This window comes from Mirounga leonina, unplaced genomic scaffold (genome assembly GCF_011800145.1).
Source record: "Mirounga leonina isolate KUSES-001 unplaced genomic scaffold, KU_Mleo_1.0 Mir_175, whole genome shotgun sequence".
Lineage (NCBI taxonomy): Eukaryota > Metazoa > Chordata > Mammalia > Carnivora > Phocidae > Mirounga > Mirounga leonina.
In genome coordinates this window covers 5,114,346-5,141,895 of record NW_023270453.1, presented here as the reverse complement: position 1 = coordinate 5,141,895, position 27,550 = coordinate 5,114,346, and the positions used below count along the sequence as shown (strand labels likewise).

Sequence of the window (27,550 nt, the reverse complement as noted above, 5' to 3'; positions counted from 1 at the left end):
GGTCTTGGGGTGGGGAGGGGCTCTCGTAGACATTCTTGGGGTATGAAACTTATTTTCCAATCATCACAACTGCTTAGTGACTGCAGTCAGTAGTGCCAACGCCCAGCCACAAGTGCTTTCGACAGAGATTCAGAAGCCAGGCGTCAGGAACTCTCGGGAAGGTGCCAGCGTTACCTCAGCCTCTCCGAGGGAGCCGCGCGCCCTGACACTCCCCTCCTGAAGGATTCGGGCCAATCCGTTCAGCTCACATGACTTCATCCAAACAAGTTTCTTGTCACCTCAGGCAGCAACTGAACCCACAGCTTTTTAACTTAGGTGGCCCCCAACGAAGGAGTTTCCATCCCCCTCAATAGGGACTATAAAATTATGACAACCGAAGGAGTGAGAGGCGAGCACAGGGTCGCACTCAACCCTCACGCGACCCTTTTTCTTGCTCAGGCTCTGATTCACTCCTGGGCTCGGTAGTCGGCTTCGGCGCGCCTGGAGGACCCCTTCCTCCGGAGACTCCTGGCCAAACCAAAAGCAGAAAACGCAGGCATTACTCCCACCCTCCGGTATGACCGATCACAAGGGGAGTCAGGCAGAGGGGGCGCTATGTTGGGGTCTGTTCTGGTGGGGCAGGTGCCGGGCAGGTTCTGAGCAGGCAGCGCCGAGGTCGCCCAGGTTCCCGACAGGCTCCACGCGGGGGGCCTTGTCTGCGCCTTCGCTGTTGCCGCCGTCGCCGCCGCCGCCGCCGCCGCCGCCGCTGCCGCGGTAGCTGGGGGTCGGTGAGAGGTGGAGCTGTCGCGCACCCTGTGGAGTCCGTCTGTGTTGCTGTTTTTGCCTGACGAGTCTTCTTTTCTGCGTCGCTCCCTGACTCCCGTGGTGTCGAGGGGGAGCCCCTGCGGACACCTGGGCGCGCAGCGGAGATGCCTCTCTTTGCCACCAATCCCTTCGATCAGGATGTTGGTAAGTGCTTTTGCCGCTCCCGGTCCGCCGCGCGCCGGAGTGCAAGCCCACCCTGCCCGCTCTCTGCGTGCGTTCCTGAGCCCCTGGCCGGGGCTGAGTGCTTCCCCTTTCCTGAGGCTCCCTTCTGAAGAGTTTGGAGGAGGTTGGGGGCTTGGCTCATCCTTTTTGAAAGAAATGGGACTCAGAGAGCCTGCGAAGTGGGCCTTGGGCGAGGGCTGTGGGTTTCGAAAGAACTGCTTTGGAGGGTTGATGTGGAGGGCCTCGGAGGAACAGCTCGTGTAGCATCTGGTGCTGGGACAGTGCTTCTGGAAGAAGGGAGTTGAGAGCTGAGCAGTACGTTACCTAGGGTAGGATTATACGCCCTCCAATAAAGTGTTTCCCTGGATAAACGTTAAACGTTTGGAACTAGGAGAATGTTTTAGATGAGCTTCCTTAGGGAATTTTAAAATCCTTTTTTTTTTTTTTTTTGTAATTGTAACGGGAGGCGAGAGCTTCTGGCTAAGGGTAGACTCTCAAAAACGTTGGGAGAGATGAAAATGGAATACTTGGCAGCAACTGAAACCGAATTCAGGACCCGAGCCATTGTGCTGCATTCTTTAGGCTGTCTCTCAGTACTTTAAGAAGTGTGGAAGAGGACCTTAAATCTGAAAATGCTGATTTGTTTTGATTTTGAAATGCCTTTTTTGTTTGGTTTTTCTGTTTTCTGAGTCATTGGTTTTGGGTACTGAGCATACCAATTCAACAGGTTAGCTTCCACCCTCCTACCCCCCACCCCCCCACCCCTCCGGTCTGAGGGTAATAATTACAAGACTTTGAGCTTCCTGGAGTAGAATTTTGGGGTGATTTGAATGCACTTAGGAACTACTTTGACACACAAGTATGGAATGAAAGCAAGCCAAATACCATGACTAATTACTGTGGTAAAGAAATATAAGGACACCCTTATGAAATTGCTTTTTGTTACTTTGTATAATTTAATTATGAGTGGCAGGTGTTGATTTTTGCTTTTTAACTCTTCCTTAGAGCATGTCACTGAGACTTGGAGGTTTGGGTTAAGATTAGAAAAGGGTTCATTCCCATCTTGGCCATTGCCAAGCTCATAGTGAAATCATGGGCAAGTAATGGAAGCTCTTTTGAGTCCCAGAGTGCTCATCTTTAAAGAGTGGAAAAATACATTGTTTGTGATTCAGTGAAATAATATGTGTAAAGGGCCTACTATAGTGCCCTTATATAGTAGTCACCTACTAAATGATTGCTATTTTTGGTTCCAGTGTAAATGCATGGCCTGAATCAGCAGTGGAGGGAACTTTAGAGATAGCCAATAATATTTAATAAACAATTGGAAAATTGCGTTTAATTCAATAAGCTCTTGGCACACAGTACAGATGGTCCCCGACTCACAGTAGTTCGACTTAACGATTTTTCAACTTTAGTATGGTGCGAAAGGGATATACATTCAGTAGAAACTGTACTTTGCATTTTGAATTGGATCTTTTCCCGGGAAAGCCATATGCGGTTGGTATGATCCTCTCGTGATGCTAGGCAGAGAACGACACCCCCCTGCAGCTCGCAGTCAGCCACGCAACTGTGAAGGTATATTACCAATATATTTAGACCATTCTGCACCCATACTACCATTCTGTTTTTCTTTTTCAGTACGGTATGCAATAAATTATATGAGATTTTCAACATTTTGTTATAAAATAGGCTTTATGTTAGATGATTTAGAGGCTAAAGTAAGTTTTCTGAGCACTCTGCTGGCTAAGCTGCGATGTTTGGTAGGTTAGGTGAATTAAATGCATTTTTGGCTTAGGATAATTTCAACTTACTATGGGTTTATTGAGACTTGACCTCATCATAAGTCTAGAAAGATCTTTTACAGGACACTGTCTCAGTGACATAAGAGATTGATGAATAAGGCGTGGTTGCTGCTCTCAAGCAGTTTCATAACATTACAATAATTTCTAGGGCAAATGCTCAAAATAAAACAATTTCTTAATACCTCCTTCTGTTTCCAGAACTTTTATCTAGTTTTCATGGCCGTATATAATCTAGTTTCCAACTACGTTCACTTTTATATCCTACTGACTTTTAAACACACATTTCCACTGGGTTTAAATAAATTTCTTAATGTCAAACTCTTTCCCAGTACCTACACCAGTCAGTTCAAACATAGGCTCCTTCAGCTTTTATACTTTCACTTCTAATTTATTTCTTCTACATTTCTACATGTGACTACATGTGCTCATGATTAAACACCAACTCAATCTAGCTTGTTATTGAATCATTTCCTGATTACTCTAGCCTAGGATTTCTCAGTAGTGACACTATTGACAGTTTGGACAAGATAAATATCTTTGTTGTGGAGATCTATCCTTTGCAATGTAGGGTGTTTAGCAGCCTGCCTGACCTCACCAGTGCTGTCCCCCATGATTTTAAAAGTTTTCACACATTACTAAATGTCCCCTGGGGGCACAAAATAGCTCCCAGCTGAGAACTACTCTTTTAGCCCACTGTAATCTTTGCCCTTTTCCAAACTCCTGCAACACTTTGTCTTTACCAAATTATTTAGTATTAAAGATAGTTATATCCTGTATTATGCTCCTTATGTTATTAGTTGCCATATAGTAGGTGCCTAATAAATGTTTGTTTAATTGAGACTGTCTCACTTGAGCCTGCTAGACAGGAAGCTTCTTGAATGTAAGGACATTCTTTTGCTCTAGGAAAGCTTACCTATTAAAGTTAGTCAGGTTCTCGTATTTGGATCAATTCTCTCCTCATGATCCATATATGAAAATATGAGAGGTCATCCTGAGGAGACCTGTCAGAGACTCCCAGTAAATGATACTTGGAAAGAGTCCAATAGACTCCCATATTAATTTTTTTTACTAGTAAAGTATATAGAATATGGTGTGTAGAATAAATTTAACAACACTCCTTGTCACTGTCCAATGAGTGTGTGACCTTAAAGTAGTCATACTAAGTCACTTGGTTTAATTATCTCTTAACATTGTATACATTTGTATTTCTTCAAAATTAACTGTCTTTAGCTTTATTCATAAACTGAATTGGTGAATCAGAAATTCACTGATTTGTATAATGTAACATTTTATACAAAGAGGCAAAATACTGTCCATAGCTTTTCCCTGTAAGAAATGCTGAAATATGTTGTTAGAATGTGAGCTCCGTGAGGACAGGGATTTGGTTTGCTCAATACTATATCCCAAGCACGTAGACCACTAATAAAACATTCAGCAAACATTTTTTGAATACATGAATCTCATTTTGGATGTTGTATTTCTTACTCAGTTCAACTTGAATTATAACTAATGCCATGAAGTTTTTATTTCAAAGTCCCTAGTGACTTCAGTCTTGCCAAATCTAATGGTCAATTCCTAGTCTATTTCTTTGTTGATCTCTTAGCTTTCCTCTTTGATCTACTTTATTCACTTGTTTTCCAGGACACCAAACTTTTTCTGATTTTCTGCTTAGCTCCTTTTTAGTCTTTTTGGCCTCTCCTTTTTGTGACTTCCAAATGTCGAACCAAGACTCAGGCTCAGTTCTAGAAATTCTTTGACATTTTTCCCCTTGCAGTCTTACTAGGCAATTTAGCTTAGTGTTAAAAATTCAGACTCTGGAGCTATACTACTTCAATTCATTTCCCAACTTTGCTGCTTATCAGCAAAGACACCGTGCCTCAGTTTCCTTATCTTTAATATGGGATATAGTGATAAATGGTTCTTAGTTTTCTTACCTAAACGTCCTCCTTTCTTCATCCTTGCCTGTTTCTTTTAGATGGGACCATCGCTATTTCTTGTCACTCATCTCTAATGTCTAGGAGTCATCATGGTTTTTTTCTTTTTTCACATTGCGCATCCATTCTATCAGTAAGATCTTTTGGCTCTACTTTAAAAAAATATGTCCAGAATTTCATCACTTCTTTACCACTATTATCTTGCTCCAGTCATTGGTATCTCTTTCTTAGAGTGTGGCAAGAGGTTTTATAGTTGGGCTACACAATTGCCCCCTATAGTCAGTTCTTATATACAAAGGTCAGTGATCTTCTAAAAATCTTAGATTATGTCACTTACCTGCTCAGAAACCTCCAGGAGCTTCCCATCCCACTTACAGGGAAATACAGATTCCTTATAATGGCTTAGTTAGGCCCCTTCCTGTGTCTCTGATACAGTTTTGACCTCCAAACTCTCTCATTCTAAGCTTCTTGGGTCTGAACACTCCAAGGTCATTCCTGCCTTTATCTCTATATTGTGCTGTCTTCTTTGCTTGCAATGTATTTCCCCTGGGTATTTGAAGATCTTGATGTCCATTACATCATTCAAGACTGTTCAAATGAGTTTCTAAGAGAGGCTTTCCCTAATTACCTACTGTTAAAAAAAAAAATCCATTTTTACTTCCTCACTCTTTTTCCTTGTTCTATTTCATTTTTCTTTATGGTACTCAATTACCTGACATTAATTGATGGATTGTCTCCTATGTGGAGTATAAACTCCACACGATGAGAGCTTTTCATTTCTATCCCTAATACCTAGGGACAGTATCTGATACACAGTAAGTACTCAGTAAGTATTTATCAAATAATAAAGTACTGATTTTTTTTTTTTTTTTTTTTTTTTTTGCATCTCCAGTCTTGTATTTCTATTTGGTGTTATCACCTAGAAATCAATCTATCAGAAAACTGAACTTATTTTCCAGTCCGGTTCTATTTTCATTATATGGTAATTTTACAGTGTTCTAGTTATCCTGATTTGAAACCCTAGAGGCATCTTTGAATCATTACTCTGCCTCTGCTAAATCATCATGTCTTTGTTTTTGTAATAGTACTTTTTTGCATTCCTAATCAGAGTACTTTGGACCAGTTCGTCTCTTACAGACTTGGCCATGTCTTTAGTCTATTTTTCTGGTCTCTTCAGTATTATAAGCCACAGCCAGTTTAATTTTCATAAATGTTAATGGTACATTTATTCTCCTGCAGTATGGTGTGATGGAAAGACTTTGGGCTTTGGGTTTAAGTTGCAGGTGTGGCATTTGCTGTTAGTAAATGGGCACAATATGGGCAAGTACATAAGCCCTCTAAGTTCACTTTCCACTTTTGTAAATAGGGATTAAAATATCTACCCCATGGAGTTGCTATGAGGAATAGTTATAAAAACACATGACATTCTAATTCTTTACTAGAGATGAATATGCTTCAACAGCATGTTCAAAATCATACTCAAACTTTTCTTCTCAAGTATGCTTTTCCTCTGTTCTGATTACTGGTACTTCAGTTTAGTCACACATGTCAAGAATCTGGGAGTCATTCTTGACTTCTGTAGTTGTAATTTTCTACATTCCAGACAACAAACACATACTGTCATCTGTGTGCCAAGTACACTGAACGTGCCCTCAAGGATGCGGTGTTGCTGTAGTCTCTGTTCTTTATCTTCCTCATAAGCTCTTGAATCCACATTTATTTTCCCTCAATTCATTGCCTCCCATTCTTTCTATTCTCACTGCTGCTGCTAGATCACTGAACTCTCTGATTAGTACAGTAGCCTCTGTTATCCCTGCCTCCAGTCTGTCCCCAGTCATTTTCTAGGTGGCTGATAATATTTCTGAAATGTAGAATAATCATATATCTCCTCTGATTAAAGCATTTCAGTGAATCTACAACTTTCACAGGAATTTGAACTTTTCGGCATGGCATGTAGGGCATTTAGCTCCTTTTTTACCTCTTCAGCCTCACCTTCCACTATGTTTCTCAAGGCATATTTCCTTGTTGGTTTTATACTACTTTTTTAGGTGTGGCTCCTCTGGCCTGACATAGCCTTCTCTTCATTAGTCTTGATTAGGGTTGTTTTAAGGATATGATGCATATAAAGGACTTAACACAGTACTTGCCGTGCAGTAAGCAATGGATACATTTTAGCTTCTCTTATAATAAAGTTAGAAATAGCTGTGGAGCCTCTAGAGGCTACTCAGATTCTAAGGGGTGGAATCAGTTACTGTGAAAACATGCTCAGGGGAGAAATATGAAAATTTTAGAACACAGGTCTGTTAAAAGTCTGATAACCATTGGTTAAGAAATTGTACTCATTGTTTCTTCTGTTTTGATTTTACTTCTCCTGTAAGGTATTCCTTGTATAGCTTTTTAGGTTTTCATTTCTATTTTGTGCTTTTTTCTGAGATGCTTCCATGCTGTTCCTTTGACGCCTACTTCCTATCTGGTTAGTAGAGCTTCAGATTGCTTTTCTTTGTAAACAGTTTCTGGTGGTCAGGGGATAGGAACATTAGATGAAACATTTTGGAAAAATTGATAACCATAATTTCAAAAAAGACAATAATTTCTTTAAGACTTGCTTTCTCTGTTAGCCATTTTTGATGAACTGTTAGAGCTCTAAGCTGATTGACCTTTTTTTTCCCCTATAGCCAGAACATGATGGGCAGTCATCCTGTCAGCATTTCTCACCTCCCCAAATCTTTGATAGTTATAAATTTTGAGAAAATCAAAAGTAGCTGCTTATCAGAAAAAGTTCTCCAATCCATTGAGAAGACTGTTGAAATTCAAATGAGGCTCTGCATAGTTTTTCTGGGCATTGCTAGGCAGATTTCTCAATCTCCTCTTTTTGAGTATAGGCATACCTGGGAGATCTTGCTGGTTCTGTTTCAGATCACCGCAGTAAAGCAAATATTGCAGTAAAGAGAGTCAAATGAACTTTGTTTTCCAGTGCATATAAAAGTTATGTTTACATTATAGAGTAGTTTATTAAGTATGCAATAGCATTTTGTCTAGAAAAAGTATATACCTTAATTAAAAAATACTTCATTGCTGGGGCGCCTGGGTGGCTCAGTCATTAATTATCTGCCTTCAGCTCGGGTCATGATCCCAGGGTCCTGCGATTGAGCCCCATATCGGGCTCCCTGCTCAGCGGGAAGCCTGCTTCTCCCTCTCCCATTCCCCCTGCTTGTGTTGCCTGTCTCGCTGGGTCTCTGTCAAATAAATAAATAAAATCTTAAAAAATAAATAAATAAAAAATACTTTATTGCTCAAAAAAAATGCTAACCATCATCTGAGCTTTCACTAAGTGATAATCTTTTTGCTGGTGGAGGGTCTTACCTTGATGTTGATGGCTACTGACTGATAAGCGTGATGGTTGCTGAAGATTGGGGTGGCTGTGGTAGTTTCTTAAAACAGCAGCGAAGTTTGCCACATTGATTGGCTCTTCCTTTCATTGAAGTATTTATTTCTTTGTAGCATGCAGTGCTGTTTGACAGCATTTTACCCATAGTAGAACTTATTTCAAAATTGGAATCAATCCTCTCAAACCCTGCTGCTGCTTTATCAATTAAGTTTATATAATAGTCTAAACCCTTTGTCACATTTCAACAGTTTTCACAGCATTTTCTAGTAGATTCCACCTCAAGAAACCACTTTCTTTGCTTATCCATAAGAAGCAACTTCTCATCTGTTCGTATTTTATCATAAGATTGCAACAATTCAGTCACATCTTCAGGCTCCACTTCTAATTCTAGTTCTCTTGCTCTTTCCACCTCATCTGCAGTTACTTCCTCCACTGAAGTTTTGATCCCCTCAAAGTCATCCACGACGGCTGGAATCACTATCTTCCAAATTCCTGTTCATCTTGATCTTTTGACCTTCCCATGAATTGTGAATGTTCTTACTGGCATTTAGAATGGTGAATCCTTTCCAGGTTTTCAATTTACTTTGCCCAGATCCATCAGAGGAATTCGTATCTATGGCAGCTGTAGCCTTAGGAAATATATATATATGTATATATAAATATATATATATATTTCTTAGATTTTATTTATTTATTTGAGAGACAGAGAGAGCATGAGAGTGGGGAGGGGCAGAGGGAGAGAGACAAGCAGATTCCCTGCTGAGCATGGAGCCCGACTCAGGGCTCAATCCCAGGACCCTGAAATCAGCTGAAGTCAGACACACAACCCGACTGAACCACCCAGCGCCCCAGGAAATGTATTTCTTAAATAATAAGATTTGAAAGTCAAAATGACTCCTTGATCCACATGCTGCAGAATGGATGTGGTATTAACAGACATGAAAACAATATTAATCTCATTGTACATGTCTGTCAGAGCTTTTGGGTGGTCAGGTGCGTTGTCAATGAGCAATCATATTTTGAAGGAATATATTTTTTTTTCTGAGCAGTAGGTCTCAACAGTGGGCTAAAATATTTAGTAAACCATGTTGTAAACAGATGTGCTGTCTTCCAGGCTTTATTCCATATATAGAGCACAGGCAGAGTATATTTAGCATAATTCAGAGTAGATTTAGCATAATTCTAGGATTTTTGTAATGGTAAATGAGCATTGGCTTCAACTTAAATTCACCAGCTGCATTAGCCCTGAACAAGAGGGTAATCCCTATCTTTCAAAGCTTTGAAGTCAAGCATTGACTTCCCTCTAGCTATGAAAGTCCTAGTTGGCATCTTTTGCCACTATAAGCATCCTTTGCCACTGTTTTGTCGACGTTGAAATCTGTTGTTTGATGTAGCCACCCTCAGTAATGATCTTAGCTAGATCTGGAGAACTTGCTGTCGCTTCTACGTTAGCACTTGCTGCTTCACCTTGCACTTTTGTCTTATGGACATGGCTTCTTTTCTTAAACCTCTTGAATTAACCTCTGCTAGCTTCAAACTTTTCTTCTGTAGTTTCCTTACCTTTTTCAGCCTTCATAGAATTGAAGAGAGTTAGGACCTTGCTCTGGGTGAGGCTTTGGTTTAAGGGAATGTCGTGGCTGATTTGATCTTCTCTCCAGACCACTCAGACTTTTTTCCATATTGGCAATAAAGCTGCTTCATTTTCTTATCATTTGTGTGTTCACTGGAGTATTCCCTTTTAATTTCCTTCAAAAACTTTTCCTTTGCATTCACAACTTGGTTAACTGGTACAACAGACCTAGCTTTTGGCCTTTCTCAGCTTTTGACATACCTTCCTCACTAAGCTTCATCATTTCTAGCTTTTGATTTAAAGACACATGTGGCCTTCTTTTCATTCGAACACTTAGAGGCCATTGTAGAGTTGCTCGTTGGCCTAATTTCAATATTGTTTTATCCCAGAGAATGTAGGGAGGCCAAAGGAGAGGGAGAGAGATGGGGGAATGGCCAGTGGACAGTCAGAACACACACACTTTAGGGGCACCTGGGTGGCTCAGTCGTTAAGCGTCTGCCTTCGGCTCAGGTCATGTTCCCGGGGTCCTGGGATCGAGCCCCGCATCGGGCTCCCTGCTCAGCAGGAAGCCTGTTTCTCCCTCTCTCACTCCCCCTGCTTGTGTTCCTTCTCTCGCTGTGTCTCTGTCAGATAAATAAATAGACTCTTAAAAAAAAAAAGAACATACACTTTATCTATTAAGTTCATTGTCTTAATATGGGTGCAATTTTTGATGCTCCAAAACAGTTACAATTGCAACATCAAAGATCTTTGTATACACGCATACCTTGAAGATATTGTGGCCTGGGTTACAGACCACTGTAATAAAGTGAACATCTCAATAAAGTGAGTCAAATGAATTTTGTTGTTTCCTGGTGTATTATAAAAGTTAAGTTTATATCATACTGTAGTCTGTTAAGTGTGCAATAGCATCATGTCTAACAAACAATGCACACATCTTAATTAAAAATTACTTCATTGCTAAAAAATGCTCACCATCATCTGAGCTTTTAGCAAATCATAATCACTGATTACAGATCACCATAACAAATATAATAGTAATGAAAAATTTGAAATATTAAGAATTATCAAAATGGGACACATGGGAAAATGGTGCCAATAGAGTTGCTCAAAGCAAGGTTGCCACAAACCTTCAATTTGTAAAAAAAAAAAAAAAAACAAAAAAACACAGTATCTGCAAAGTGCAATAAAGTGAAGTGCAATAAAATGAGCTTTGTCTGTATTAAAGTAAGGATAATCTGAGGATAAAATGACATCATTATGAAGCTTTGAATTCTTTAGAAGCAAGTCTCTTTCCTTGTTTCACTTTTACTTTCCCTCCAACCCCTGTTTTTGTCTTAGAAAACAGTTTTGACTTTGCTACTCAAAAAACCATGTTGAATTGTTACTAACAGTTTTTATTCTTTCAGTTTAAAAGATACCTGTTTTGTAACTGAGAAGAACCTTGCTGCTGCTCTTAATGATCTTGAGGCAGCATCAATAAATAATCTGAATAGTTTTAGAGTTTGGATCTACATAAGTTTGAGTCAGGTACTGATCCTGTTTATGTATCAGAGAGTAAAGAAGGTAGTTCATGAGTGTTCAGTGTACCTGCTGATGACTGAACCATACACTCCTGGGTACACCTTAATTCAGAACTGTGTGATCATACTTAGCTACCTTCATAGGCAGTTTATATTTGATCAGACGTAAGCATATCATTTCTAGTAAACTATTGATTTTTAGTTTTAATAAGCTTAGCTATTATATTTTTTAAGAAGGTGACAGATTCCAAGATCTAAGTGTTTTCTTTTACAAAAATGCACTGTTTTTAAAAGGCCTGCTTGTCTACCAGTCAGTGAGGATGATGAATTAATTATTTAAGTACACTATCAGATCAAAGTAATGACTTGCTTTCCTTTTCTAAGATGAAGTAAATGTTAGACCAGAGGATATTGATCAGGATGATTCACTCAATTTTCTTTGGCTTCCTAAGGGTTGGGGGTCTATGAGGTAGAGCTCTGAGATTCCTCAGTTAGAGCAGTTCCACTTGGATTTGGTTTACATGTTGAGTTTCTTTGAAGGTAAAATTTTCTTATAAAAGAGAGTATTGAAAAATAAAGTGTGTGACTGGTCTTTGTCCCTGTTTCCTGAGAGGGAGCCTCTAAATCTTTGGAATTTCTTGAGTGGTAGGAGCATCTTATTCAAGAAGGGCTCCTTGGACAATATTTTAGTTTATGCTAATGAGATGACTCAGCATGGAAGCCGATCACTCCAGAAAGACTTAGATGGTTGGGACTCTGAGTCATATGATATTAGCCAGACCTTCAGGGAGGGGTAGGAGGCCTGGAGATTGAGTTCCAGGAGATAGCCGATCATACTTTCATAATGAAATGCCAATAAAAACTCGAGACGCCAAACCTTGGTTGAGCTTCCTGGTTGGTGATACACATTGATGTGCCAGGGGGATGATCCATCCGGAGGGCACAGAAGCTTTGGGTTTGGGATTGTCACAGACCTTAGTCCTATGCATCTCTTCATTTGCTGGTTCAGATTTGTATATTTGTAATAAAAATGTAATCATAATGCTTTTCTGAGTTCTGTGAGTTGTTATAGTGAATTAATGAACCTGAAGGGATAATGGGAACCCCTGATTTTGAGCCAGCTGGGCAGAAGTGCATAGGACTTGGGAACCCCAGAGCTTGTTGCTTGTGTCTGAAGTGGGGAAACTTGTGGAGTTCTGTGCCCTCAACCTGTGAACAGCACCAACTCCAGATAGGTAGCATCACAGTTGCATTGTAGAGGGTTTCCCACACTGAAAAGTAAAATTTGAAAATCATTGAAGTAGATGCTATTAAAGGTATATGTGTTTCTTTGAGTTTTATGGATTCATACTGTAATTACATGAGTGGGTTTAGTATTTATTGAGTCCTTAGGCTGAGAACATGAATATTGAAAGATTACCCAAAGTAGAAATTGTTATTATTTTCAAGGGATTTATAGTCTATTATGGAAGCTTGAACAGTGACAGGTAAATTTGACTCACTTATCCTTTTGGTATACCCAGCAGCCTGAATGAAATTAAACAGTGTTTCAACATTTGCTTTCTAAGTAATCTGTTTAGTTTCAAGAGTAGTGTTAGTTTCTCATTATGTTTTCTTCTTTTCCCTCATGCAAACCATCTTCACATATGGGGAATAGATTCTTTTTTTTTTCCCCCTGAAAGTCCAGTTCTGATTAGATTATTTCCTTGCTAGAAATTCTCTTGGCTTTGTTTCTTGATTTAATACAAACACCTCATCTTGTATTTTAGGCTTTTGAGTGGTTCCAAGCTTTCACAAAGTAGTCTCTATGGTAGCCAGCCTAGATTCTTTGTTATACTTCTGTTTTCATAACTTTATTCTTTATTATACTCCACTGTATATTTACTACTTAAATAGAAACAAAAGAGTTTATTATTAATCCTGTTCTCTTCTTAGTTTTTAGGTATATCAAGAAGCCTTTCCTGATTCTCCTTTTCTCTCCCTCTAGGTCTCTACCTTTTTTTTCCAGCTTGCTTCAGGGTTTCCATTTTTTTCTGTAACACTTTTTCTGTCATCTATTTAGGTCTCTCTCTGCTGGTTTCATCTCTTTTTTTTATAGTCTAAGCTACTTCAGTTGGGGCCTGGCATAGATTAGAAACTTATTCCATTTTGTTGAATATCTGTCCAAATTTTATTATTTCCTGCAAATAAGTCACCTTTCCAAGATCTCAGCTGTCGTGGATATTTGTATTCGTATACCAGGAATTTGTGTGAATAACCTGCTTTTGTTATCTCCCCTACTAGAAGATGGTAGGGTGACTAGGCATAGGTACCCACTACTCATTGGTTATCACCCATTGCCACCTTATTGGATACGTAATCGAATTCTCTAGTGGCAATGACTAATTGGTAGGTGTTGCTCTATCCCTTGGGGCTGTGCTATGGATCAGGAATTATTAGCCTGCATGGAGTTTGGATGGAATTGGCTGCTTGCTGTTTTCTGCTTTAAATCTCCAGCTCTAGTGGTAGATCAAAATGGGGAAAATGGTAGATCAAACAGGGCTTTGAAGGGAAGTAGGAGTAGGAATTTCACTGTCTTCACCAAGACCAACCCTTACAGGTAAGAATCTTGGTATGGATTAGGCTTCCTACCCCCAACCCACCTCAGGTTAAAAAAAACGAAAATGTTAGTGGGGGTCATAGTGATGCTGTCTTTCAACCTATCTATTCTTGGAGTTACAGTGTTCCAGTCAAGATAGGTTAACTTCTACTTCTGTATAGCTTTTGTTTCAGAAGATAATGATTTCTTCTGAAGTTTTTCCCTCCTACATAGGCTCTTATTTTTTCTAACTTGCCTTATTCTGTTTTCTTTTGTCTGTTTTGTCTTTTCCTTTATCTTCCATGTTAGAAGATTTTCTCAGATAGCTGATAATCCTTGGTTGTCTGCCCATGGTTAATACTAGAGAAATAGAAAGCACTTTGGAACCTGTGATCATGTGGTTAGGCCTTAATTGACTGAACTTCGTAAGTTGATGTGGTATGCATTTTGCTGTGGAACTTCTCTCTATCCCTCCATGTCACTCTCTGATCTTTAGGTGTTTCCTGTTGGACTGACCTGGAATCCCCAGAGAAGAGTCCTGTAATCTCTCTGAGGGTGAAGGTATGAATGAAGGTGAGGGGTGAAATAGAATAATTTCTGAGAGGGCAGGTATTTGATGGGGGTGTGTGGGACCTCAAGACCACCCTCCCACCTTCCCAGTTCTAGGATTCAGCAAGGACTCACAGGACTCAGTTTTAGTTACAGCTATGATTTATTTCAGTGAAAGGACCCAAAGTGCAATCAGCAAAGTGAAAGGGCACATGGGTGGAGTCTGGGAATACCAGGCATAAGCTTTCTTGGCTCCTCTTCCAATGAAGACATGCTTAATTCCCCCAGCAGTGAGTTGTGGCAACTTGTGTGGAGTGTTGCATCCAGGGACCTTCATTAGACTCAGTGCTTGGGGTTTTTCTTGGGAGCTGATCTTGTAGGCGTATTCTGCTTGGTACATACCCTAACTCCAGACTCCCAGAAGGAAAGCAGGTATTCAGTATAAACTATATTGTCTGTATAACCAGTTTAGACATTGGGAGCCAGTCTTCTCAGTTCTGAAAATGGTGAGAACTTTCCCTAAATCCAAGTTCCTATACACCAGGCAATGCGTAAACAGGCCTTTTAAAGGATACCACTCCATGTTAACTCTTTTCGCACAGCAGGTATCAGCATTTACACAGTTGCTTAATTCCTTTATTAATTTTTTAAAAATGGGCTTTACTTTTTAGAGTAGTTTTAGATTCACAGAAAAATTAAGCAGAAGGTACAGAGATTTCCTATATCCCTCCTGTCCCCACGTATGCACAGCCTCCCCAACTATCAGCATCCTGCACCAGAGTGGTATATTTGTTGCAATCTATTAACCCACGAGTACCCATCATCATCACCTAAAGTCCATAGCTTACATTAGCATTCACTCTTGGTGTTGTATCTTCTAGGGGTTTGACATATACATAATAACATGTGCCTACCATTGTATACAGAGTAGTTTCACTGCCTGGCAAATCCTCTGTGCTCCACCTGTTCATCTTGTCCTCCCTCCAACCCCGGGCAACCACTAATTTTTTTTTTTTGACTGTCTCCATAATTTTGCCTTTTCTAGAATGTTATATGGTTAGAAACATGCATTATCTAGCTTTTCAGATCGGCTTCTTTCACTTAGTGTGTCTTTTCCATGTCTTCTTGTGGCTTGTTCATTTTTTGTTTTTAGCACTCGATAATATTTCATTGTTCTGATGTACCTCAGTTTATCCCTTCACCTACTGAAGTACATCATGTTTGCTTCCAAGTTTTGGTGATTCTGAATAAAGCTGCTGTAGACATCCATGACATGGAATATCTTTCCATTTATTTAATTCTTTGATTTCTTTCATCAGAGTTTTGTAGTTTTAGTCATATAGATTTTATATGTATTTTGTAGATTTATACTTGAGTATTTTATTTGAGTGCTAATATAAATGGTATTATGTTTTTAATTTAAAATTACAGTTGTTGCTAATATATAGGAAAGTTGCTGACTTTTGTACAGTCAACCTTGTACAATTTTGCCAAAATCATTTTTTTAAAAGATTATTTACTTGAGAGAGAGAGTGCAGGAGCCTGGGAGGGGAGGAGCAGAGGGGGAGAGAGAGAGACAGGAAACAGACTCCCTGCTGAGCAGGGAACCTAGTGGGGTGGGGGGGTGGGGGGCTGATCTCCAGCCCCTGAGATCATGACCTGAGCCGAAACCAAGAGTCCAAGGCTTAACTGACTGAGCCACCCAGGCGCCCGTCATTTTTTAGTTCCAGTTTTTTGTTGCTGTTGATATTTTTGGATTTTCTACATAGATGAACGAACATGTTGTCTGTAAGGAAAAACAAGTTTATTTCTTCCTTCCTAATCATTGTACCTTTTATATCTTATCTTGTCCAGTATGTTGGTGAAAAGGTATGATGAGAGAAGACATCCTTGCCTTGTTTCTGATCTTGGTAAAGCTTCTACTAGTCTCTCACCATTAAGTGTATTAGCTATAGATATTTTGTAGATGTTCTTTATCAAGTTGAGGAAGTTCCCTGTTATCCCTAGTTTGCTGAGAATTTTTATCATGAGTTGTTGGACTTTGTCAGCTGCTTTTTCTGAGTTTATTGATAAGATCATGTGATTTTTCTTCCTTAGCTGTTGATGAGATGGATTACATTTATTGATTTTTGAATACTGAGGCAGCATTGCTTACCTGGAATAAATCCCATTTGGTTATGATGTAGAATTCTTTTTTTATATTGTTGGATTTGATTTGCCTAATATTTTGTTAAGGATTTTTGCATCTATGCTCATCTGTAGTTTTTTTTTCCTAATAATATCTTTGGTTTTGGTACTAGGGTAATACTGCTCTCCCGGAATGAAGTATTTTCTGCTTCTGTCTTCTAGATGAGATTGGAGAGAATTGGTATAATTTCTTCCTTAAATGTTTGGTAGAAATTACCATTAGCCTCTCTGTGCCTGATGCTGTCTGTTTTGGAGGGTTATTAATTATTGGTTCAATTTCTTTTATAGATATAGGCCTCTTTAGATTGTCTATTTTTGTGTGTATTTTGACAGATGTGTCTTTCAAGGAATTGATCCCTTTTATCTAGGTTATCAGATTTGTAGGCATAGAGTTCATAATTCTAATGTGTGTTTTTCCAACACCACTGAGTAGTTCTCTAATTCTCAGCGGACACTGACTAGTGTCCCACAAATTTAACTCAATTCTGACACTATCTATCTAACTAGAAATAGTGTCAGATCCCACAGGTGTAGGGTTCAGTCCCATAAGACTGCCCTCACTCTCCACTTCCGATGCCAGTCAAAGTCCGGGATATGTCCTGTGCTTCTTACTGATTGGCTGTAAATTGGAGGTTCTCATGATCCTCTCAATAGTATTGAGCCATTGTAAAAGCCAATTTTGTCCATGAGATCTGTAGTGATATCCCCGCTTTCATTTCTGATATTAGTAGTTTGTTATCTTTTTCTTTCTTTTTTCCTTCTCAACTGTCAATTTTATTGATATTTTCAAAGAACCAACTTTTGGTTGTATTGATTTTTCTTTTAATTGCTGTTGGCATGGTTATCTTTCTCCATCTCTTTACTTTTAATGTATATGTGTCTTTATATTTAAAGTGGGCTTCCTGTAGACAACATATAATTGCATTTTGTGTTTTTTTTTCATTGTGGCAATATTTGTATTTAGACCACTAAAATTTAAAGTGATTATTGATATTATTGGATTAATATCTACCATATCTGTTACATTTCTTCCTATTTTTTCTTCCACTTTTTTTTCCTTTCGTGATTTTAATTGAGCGTGTTTTTTTTTTTTTTAAATTTTATTCATTTATTTGTCAGGGGTGGGGGGCACAAGCAGGGGGAGCAGCAGGCTCTCTGCTGAGCAGGGAGCCCGATGCAGACTCGATCCCAGGACACTGGGATCATAACCTGAGCTGAAGGCAGATGCTTAACCGACTGAGCCACTCAGGCATCCCATGGAGCATTTCATATGATTCAGTCTTTTTTCTTTTGTAGCTTATCAATTATACTTCTGTTTTTGTTATTTTTAGTGGTTCCCCTTGAGTTCGCAATGAACATTTAAAAGTAGTCCAAATCCACTCTCAAATAACATTATACCACTTCACTGGTAGTGCAGGCAAGTGAAATGAATAACAGAATATTCCCAGTTCTTTTCTCCTGTTCCTGATACCCTTGCTGTCATTTGTTTCACTCATATGGAAATACACACACCCCTCCTATATCATATTTTTCTTCTCTCTGAAGAGCTTTTTAACATTTTTTTGCAAGGTCAGTTTTTTGGCATTTATTTGGCAACAAATTTCCTTAATGGTTTTTTGTTGAGAAAGGCTTTATTTCTTCTTTCCTTTTGAAGAATAATTTCACAGGGTACATAATAGGTCCGTGGTTATTTTCTCTCAACACTATTTTACTCCATTTCTTCTTTTGTTGCATGCTTTCTGAGATGTCAGATGCAATTCTTATGTTTAGTCCTATATAGGTAAGGTATTTTTCTTCTGCTGGCTTTTTTTCTTTCTTTTTTTTCTTTATCATTGATTTTTTGCAGTTTGAAAATGGTATACCTAGGTGTAGTTTTTTTTGATACTTATGCTTGGTGTTCTTGGAGTTTCCCGGACCTGTGGTTTGATGTCTTACATCAAGTTGGGGAAATGTTGAGTTGTTTTTGCTTTAAGTATTGTGTTTCTTCTGTGCTATTTCAATTATGTCTATGTTTTACTTTTTGTAGTTTCCCACAGTTCTTGGATAATCTGTTGCAGGTTTTTTTTTTTTTTTCCCCTTTGCTTTTCAGTTTTGGAAGTTCCTATTGACATATGCTCAAGGCCAGAGATTCTTTAGCCACGTTCTGTCTGCTGATGAGTGCACCACAGGCATTCATTTTTGTTATACTGTTTTTGATTTCTAGTATTTCTTTTTGATTCTTTTTCAGAATTTCCATTTCTGTGCTTATTTTCTTTATCTGTTCTTGCATGTTGTCTCCTATTTCCATTAAAGCTCTTAGCATATTAATTATAGCTTTTAAAATTCCTGGTATGATAACTCCAACATTCCTGTCATGTGTGAATCTGTTTCTCATGCTTATTCTTCAAACTGTGTTTTTTTGCCTTATAGTGTGGCTTGCTGAAAGCTAGACATGATGTAGTAGATAAAAGAAACACCATCCTTAAAAAAAAAAAAAAAAGGAACACCGTCCTTTAATGAATGACATAATAGTAAGGCCGTTAGGTAAGAAGTGTTCTATAGTCTGGTGATTAGGTCTCAGTCTTTTAAAGTGAGCCTCTGCCCCTAGGGTGTGAATTTCTCACCTGCTTCTCAGTTTTTCCCCCTCTTAGGTGGGAAAAGATGGCTAGATGGGCTGAATTTGGGTATTCCCCTTCTTCCACATGGGAGGCTGGAGCAGGCTGGAGTTGGGAATTTCCCTTACGCGAGGTGGGTTAATCTCTGGTAACACCCTAGGTGGTTAGGTGCTGGTTAAAAGAATTAACAAGTGGCCTTGTTAAGAAGAGAATGCGGGCGCCTGGGTGGCTCAGTCGTTGGGCGTCTGCCTTCGGCTCAGGTCATGATCCCAGGGTCTTGGGATCGAGTCCCACATCGGGCTCCTTGCTCAGCGGGAAGCCTGCTTCTCCCTCTCCCACTCCCCCTGCTTGTGTTCCTGCTCTCGCTATCTCTCTCTCTGTCAAATAAATAAATAAAAATCTTTAAAAAAAAAAAAAAGAGAATGCTCTGGTGTATCTCACAATAGTTATTGTCCTCTTCCCCTTGCTGAAAAATAGAAAATTTTCTCGGATATTTACCTTGATATCCTGGGAAAGCTCATGAAAATAAAATTTACAAAAATGTGGGAAATCCCCTATGTCTGGGCCCTTTTGGATTTTAGCTCTCAGAATTGTGTACACTTAGCCTCCAGCAGTTTGTCTGTTACAGGTTAGATCTGTGGTACTGGTTCTTGGTGATATTTTTGCTTATGGGTTTCTGCTCTGTTAAATTGTATTCTGTGTATCCATCTGTCTGTGTCTCTAAATTTGGGGACAGCATTTGGCCTGTGACCTCACTTTTGAGGGATCTCAGAAGAGTTGTTTATTTTTCACTTTACTCAGCTTTTTACTTGTTGGATGGGGTGGTAACTTCCAAGTTCCTTAAATGCTGTACTGGAAACTGGAAGTAATTCCTTATTTTTGGTGCTTCTGTCTCAACTATGCTTTTGTGTCTTTCCTTGTCTAGAAAAACTTTGCTTTATCTCCAGAAAGCAAATCTTCACACATTTGCTCAGGTGGGTTGGGGAGAGGTGGTTGCTCTTTGAGTAAGATAGGCAAAATAGGTACCTACCTACACACTTCGAGCTGCATTAATCCATTCTAAGTCCTCTTTCTTCTCTGCTGTCAGCTGCAGGCATTTCCTTCTGCTACCAGTACTTGACTTTTCTGAGAATTCAGTGGTGTAAAACAGGCTGGTTCTTAAGCCTTTTTGTTACTGCCAGTATATGATGCATCTTTTTTGGGTCTTCTAAGTAGGTACCATATATCTATATTGTTACATAGTTTTTGAGATATTGTTGCTGTTACTGCTTCTCATGTTTTCCTTATCCTTCTGTGTTTGCCTTAAAAAATCTTTTAATTAAGGGAGGGAGCCTAATGAGATGATTGGGCTCCATCTGTGATACCTCTGTTGATGTTCTTAATTTGTTAAGTTTTCATTTAAAGGAAAGTACTCAGAGCTTGATTTCTTTTGTTCATTTTCCTTCTTCCCCATGTCAGACATGAAAATCAACAAAATCATATAATTAGTTTAATTGCCTGAAACTTCCTGTTAGAGATTTGTGCCTTGTCATGTTTCTTCATTGGCAAGTAAACCTAAGAATTATTTGATAATGAAAGTATTTCTTTATTTTAGTCTTTCTTCATGGGGAAGGGAATAGACCTGTATGTAGGGGTTTTTTTTTTTTTTTTTAAATAAGTAAGTATTAATGGCCTACTTCTCTTTTTTAAGATTTTATTTATTTATTTATTTGAGAGAGAATGCACGCGGGGGCAGGGGGAGGAGCAGAGGGAGAGGGACAAGCAGACTCTGCACTGAGTGCAGAGTCAGACATGGGGCTCAATCTTAGGACCCTGAGATCAAGACCTGAGCTGAAATCAAGAGTCAGATGCTTAACCAACTGAGCCACCCAGGTGTCCCATCAATGGCTTATTTTTTTTCTTTTTAAAATATTTTTTTGTTTTTTATTTTTAAAAATTTTTTTATTTAAATTCAATTTAGTTAACATATAGTGTACTATTAGTTTCAGGCATAGGATTTAGTGATTCATCAGTTGCATATAACACCCAGTGCTCATTACATCATTGCAGATGTACTCGACTATCTCATTAAACAGGCTGCTGGCAGCTATTTTGATTTCTTATCACAATGTGGTCATTTGAATGTGCTTTTTAAAAATAATGTTTCTGCAATTTCTTTTCATAATACACAGAGAAAGCAACGAGTGAGATGAATACTGCTGAGGATTGGGGCCTCATTTTGGATATTTGTGATAAAGTCGGTCAATCTCGAACTGGGTAAGTGTTAAAAGTTTCAGAGGAGCTTTATTTATTCTCTTTATTAACATGAATAAAATGAGAGTTAGAAGGTAAAACATATTACAATTACAATTTAGTTTAAAAAGGGAATATTTTTGCTAGCAAGATTTGAAGAATCATCCCCTTTAATTTACTCTCTATAACCAATTAGGATAACATGACTGGTAACAATGTTGATATTTTAATTAAAACCTTGTCCATAGTTGCTTCCTGAAGTCTAGCTTTTTCCACTGACTTTTAAAACCATTAGTGATTTCTCAGTTGGTTTCTCAAGTTTCACGGTTATTTTTCAGTTCTTTTCTTCATTGTCGTATCTGCAGTATTCCACCTAACTAATCAGTGACTATAGAAAGAGAGTTTAGGACAGTATAATCTTAAACTTTTTGGCATAAAGCCTTTTTGTTAGTACAGAGCTTTCAATACAGCAAGTAGATTAACTGGTATACAGATTAATAATTTCCTTAATTCCTAGGCTAATAACATCTGGTTATTAGCCTCATTTACCCCTTTATGCCACAAAAATATTGTCTTATTAATGTACTTTTCCTGTGAAAAATGTTAGAGAACACTGCTGTTTTATATTTGATTCTTTTTTTTTTTTTTTTAAGATTTTATTTTTAAGCAACTTCTACATCCAACGTGGGGCTCCCAACATGGGGCTTAAACTCATAATCAAGAGTTGCATGCGTCACCAGCCAAGTCAGTCAGGCACCCCTATACTTGATTCTTGTGGTGCTAATCTTGACCCTCTGATGATGCTTTCTTTGGCTCTCCTTCCTCTCCTCCTAAATATAGGCAGTTCCTTAAACTTTCTTTGGTCTATTTTTTTTCCCCTAATACTTTTTTCTTTTCTAGTACTTTTTTTTTTTTTTTAAATCTTACAACTTCTACACATATGGGTGACATCTGTATTTTCAACTCTGATTTTTCTCGCCGTATCATTAGACTTGTGGACACATCATTATTTCTGGACACCGTACTGTATAAGCTTTGATCTCACCATGTAGAAACCCGAAGTCATGTCTCTTTTTGCTTTAAACCTGCTTTCCCTCTTTTGTTTCCTGTCTCTGTTAATGACAAGATTATTTCATTTGCACTTAAAACCTCAGTCACCACCACATTAATACTGTTGCTAAATTCTGTCAATTTGCCTCCAAAATATCTCACAGAGTGTTGATATTATAAAGTTTTCTCAGTTAACTTCTTGAACCTGGCCAAACCAGGCGAGGGCAGTTTGTCTTCAAGGTCTTTCTACCCCTTCAATCAAGCCCTTTTCGGCCTGTTACATGCGGCCCTTGTCAGGTTCCCCAAAATATGGCCTCCACATGTGGCCTCACCCATCCCCTTTGCTGTCGTTATATTTTAGTGTACTGAATCTTTTTCTTTCTGACCCTGTTAGTTCCTTAATTTAATTGGAATTTGAGTAGCTTCTCTGTGCTGTATCTCTATTCCTTTTTCTCTATTTCTGTTGGTCCCACTTTACTTGAGACATTCCTTACCATGCCTGGACTAGTGAATTAACCTTCGGACATTTCTTTCCATTTCTTTTCTGTCCACTTCTTATATCTAGTTTCCCTATAACAACTCTGACCATGTTACTCCCCTACTTTCTGCGGTGAGTTGTCTGACCTCCCTTTAGACATCTGACTCATTTATTTTCCATTTACTCTTAAGTACCATTTTTTTCAACTCAAGCTTTTCAGTTGCCAGTGCTTTTCTACCTTAGTTTAATGCTTTTGGTCCTTGCATTCCTTTAGTGTGAAATATTTTATTCTCCCATTTTCTGTTTCTGTGTCTCATATCTTTCCAGGCCCAATATACATATCATTTTTTCCACAAAGCTTTCTTTATCCCCTTTACAGCAAATCATATTATGGTCCTGTGAATCCTCAAAGCACTCTATCAAAATCATTTTTGTTTGTGTTTTGTTTTGTGTTGTGGTAGTTTATGTCTATCTGATAGACTTAGATTTATAGAATGAAAAGGTCCATTAATATTTGTTGTGCAGAGGAAAGAAGCAGATAGCTTAGTGGTTGAGAGTATGGACTTTGGGGTGAGACTGCCTGGGTTCACATCCTAGCTCTGACCACTTTGCTGTGTCACACTGGGTAAGTATCATATCTTCCTCATTTGCTATGTAGGAATAAAAATAGTGTCTTCTTCACAGGGGACTTATTGTCAGTGTGAGATTAATTAACATATATAAAGTGTTTATAGTAGTATCAGGCACATGGTTAAATGCGTGCAACTTAACCTCTTTTTGATTGAAGTTCAATTTTGTGACAATTTGTCTGTTAAGGATTAGGTATCAACCTAATTCCATCCTAGTATATTTTGGAGATAAAACTTTTATCTAGCATTCCAGTTACAAAGTCCTGCCTCTCTTCACCCTGTCAGTTTTCTTTTCATCTTTACATTGGTAAAGATAAATTTGGTATTCATTTTGTAGATACTTTTTATAATAATTTGGTTTGTGATTTCTCTTTAAGAATAATGTTTTATATACATATCCAGTTGTGTTTTCACTTTCTTGTTGTATCTTGATAATTTCATAATAGGAAATGGAAACCTTAGGGCTGTGTTCACTTTCATGGGCCTTCGGCACTTTTACGTTCAGGGGTCCCTTTCTCCGTGAAAATTAATAAAACTATTTTACGACTGCATTGTTACAAAGACAACTATATTATTATACATCCAAACATTTTCTTTGCCCCAAAAGTTCATTTTTTCTCTCTTTTCTTTTAAAATAAGTTAAAACGGGCAACCCTCTTGGTTCCCCTTCCTCTTTGGGAGCTTTGTACTATCACTTTACTATCGCTCAATAAACTTTGCTTTGAAAAAAAAAAAATAAAATAAATTAAACATTTTTGTGGGCCCCTAAAACTATTGTGGGCCTTAGGTGTTATACCTACATGCTTACGGATAAGTGTTAAACAATTGTTAGATATTCTCAGATCAGCTTAGTAGTAGAAAATTATGAAGGTGCTTTTCAGGTGAGCAGTAAACTGTGGGATACTTATGGTGGTGTTCATAATATTTCTTTTGTTGGCTTAGTTTTTATTGTGGTAAAATATGTATAACATAAAATTTATGACTTTAAACATTTGTGGCATGTTTGTGACATTCAGTACATTCACATTGTTGTGGGATTATCACCACTATCCATTTCCAGTACTTTTCATCATCCCTAACTAAAACTCTGCTTACTAGATAACAACTCACCCCCACCCACTCCCCCCCGCCAGCACCTGGTAACCACTTACCGTTTGTTTTTAATTTTTAAAATCATTTTGTAATTAGTATATATGGAGAACTTGTGGAGATTTGGTTTATGTTATCTAGGAACCTACATACATATGTTTAGTTATGGGTTGCTGATGGTAGCATAAGAATATTGAACATTACTGTAGGTTGTCTGCGAGGTAGTCTAGGTATCTGGTGTGCTTTAGAGAAGACTGAGAAATGTCATTGGTGTAATAGGGGTGTTCCTGAAGCCATACCCATGTGATGTGTATTTTCCTAAAACAGATTTAAGTAGGGTAGGTTGAAGTAGAGGGAAGTTATGGATTGGAATGTATTTCATACAGTTATTCGTGTACTAGGCAACAGTCTAGATTTTTTAAAAAAGCATTGCCGTTTGGTTTTAATCTAATTTTATAAAATGTACAGATCTATTTAAGAAGGTGGATTTGGGGATTGTGGAGGGAACTTTAGGAAAAGCTTTTCTTTTTCTATAAGTTTTGGTATTTTTATCAAAATGATTTGTCACCATCAGTATATTGTGGAATTATTTAGTGCATAAATAAAATAATTTATATCAAGTCTTTTCCCCCCTGCCCCCCTAGATCCTTTTGGCTTTTTCTTCTTTTTTTTTTTTTTTTGTAAGTATCATCTATTTTAGAGTTGTTGTAGTCTGGAAAATATTCTCAAGTTTTGAAGGGAAGAAAAAGAGCCATTATTGTGAAATTTTATTTACTCAGAACTGTGACCCATAAACATGGCTTCCAGTGTTTTGAAAAACGTTCCTTTAATTCTTTTTTTTTTTAAATGTTTATTTATTTAGTTGACAGAGAGAGAGACAGCGAGAGAGGGAACACAAGCAGAGGGAGTGGGAGAGGGAAAAGCAGGCTTCCCGCCGAGCAGGGAGCCCGATGCGGGGCTCGATCCCAGGACCCCAGGATCATGACCTGAGCCAAAGGAAGACGCCTAACTACTGAGCCACCCAGGCGCCCCTAATTCTTTGTCTTTTAAAAGTTTTATTGTTCTGTTCTTTAAACCATACATACATATTTGTGAGTGTATTTATATTTGTTGATTTCAAGAAATATGCTTATATAAAATACGTACTTTTTTGATTTAAAAATAGATTTATATTTACATGGCTCAAAAATGAAAACAGCTTGAAAAGATGAACGTGGACAAGTCTAACTCCTATCCCTGTTTTTCTCCCCCCATCCTCTATAGATAACTGCTTTTATTCCTTTTGTATCTTTCCATTGTTTCTTTATAGAAATACGAATATATTTTCCATTCATATATAATAAGCATATTATATACACGATTCCACATTTGTAATTAGTTAATTCATTAATATATCCTGATAGCCTTAGGAATATGTTTCTTTTGATGTCTGTTAGCCGTGCATTGGTTGTTAAATTGACAAACTTAGAAATCATTTTGTAGTTTAACATGAGTTTTTGATTAGTGGCATGTAGAATATTACCACACTTAAATAATAATTATTAACTAAAATCGTTTAATTAATAATTACAAATAATTATATCAGTCTCAGGAAACCTAGTAGATGTGGTTACTGTTTACTTCCTGTAGGTTAGAGGTGTTTTTTTTTTTAAGCCTGAAATGTTTGAATATGCTGGACTTGAAACTTTAAAGAACATTTTGAAAATTTCTTCTGACTTCCTAGGATATTCACATGACTTTTATTTTATTTTTTTTTATTCACATGACTTTTAGTGTGCAATTCCAGTGTATGAGTAAGTACTGAAAAATGCCTAGCCAGTGAGGTCATATGATGGACTGAAAGGTCTGTTTGTTTAGAATCAAGAGAACTTTGAGAATGATGGTAGCATTTTTCTTTAACATGTCTTCACATAATGAGTAGCTTTTGTTAGTTTTAATTGATTTGTTTATATTTTCATGTGAAAAATAAATGTGAGGGTAGGTGTTGATTATCCACAATACCAAGTTAAAATTTTTCTCTAATTGACATCTGGATTAATTTGTGCTATTATTTTATATCTGAACTGTCTTTGCTTAGCTTTGGTCAGAGATATAGTTGACTGAATGTGGAAAACATGATATAACTTTTTCCTTTACGTGGTTAAGGAATCTATTTAGGCGGTAAATCTTTGATTTATTCCTGTAGAACTAGAAGGATAATGACAATTATTACTGACATTTTGTGAAAAATACAAATATAAACCTTTGGAAAAGAGTTTGCTAAAATTGCTTTTCATTTTGTCTGTCTTGTCTTGGACCTGGGCTGTGACTATTTCTGTTTTTCAACTGGAGTTTGATAGAATATTTCCAGATTTTTTTTTAAAGGAAAAAGTAGTCTCTGACCCAGCCATCTTCAATCAGGTAGAGAAACACATCTCTTCCTATATATATTATATTCTATTATAATTGTAGCTTCAGCTTATAGGCCTTAATTTTCAAAATCAAGTGCTCTTTTAAAAATAATAGCCAACATTTATTGATGGCTTATTATTTGCCAGGTCTTGTTTAAGTTCCTTAGAAACATTATATATATAATTATCACAGCAGCTCTAGGTACTGAAGGTTTTTCCAGTTTACAAATGGAATCTAATTCATATTTAGGATTAAGTATAATTTAAATTAGGGGAAATCCCAACAGGAGTAAAATTAAAGGGTTTTTTTGTAAAATGTGGTCTTGATTTCCATGTCTCTTTTACTTTACATTGTGGAGTTATTTTTAGTTTCATTTTCTCTACATCAGTCATTTTTTCTTTTATTTGACAAAACAATGAGTACTGCCTGGGTATCATGCTTTGTGTATGCAGTGGTAAATAAAACAACAAAGCCTTTGTGATCAGCGGTGGTGACAGTTAGTAGAAAGTAGAAATAAACAGGTAGATAACAAGCTAAGAAGATAGTGATCAGAGTGCTTTAGTGGAGAATAAAAGGAGAAGACCTACTTA

At 37.8% G+C, this 27,550-nt stretch overlaps 1 protein-coding gene across 4 annotated transcripts in view; it reads left to right on the top strand.

Moving 5' to 3' along the window:
- Positions 1-27,550, top strand: part of STAM (signal transducing adaptor molecule) — a 109,796-nt gene that overhangs the window by 18,889 nt on the left and 63,357 nt on the right. Inside the window, exons 1-2 of one of the 4 annotated variants that reach the window (XM_035021536.1) lie at positions 52-948; positions 21,263-21,347. In XM_035021536.1, the coding sequence (XP_034877427.1) occupies positions 909-948; positions 21,263-21,347 (125 nt within the window). In that variant the 5' untranslated portion in view covers positions 52-908. Of the gene's footprint in view, positions 1-51; positions 949-20,283; positions 20,303-21,262; positions 21,348-27,550 lie in introns of those variants that run through there. The other 3 variants (XM_035021534.1, XM_035021535.1, XM_035021537.1) reach the window with 3 other exon arrangements.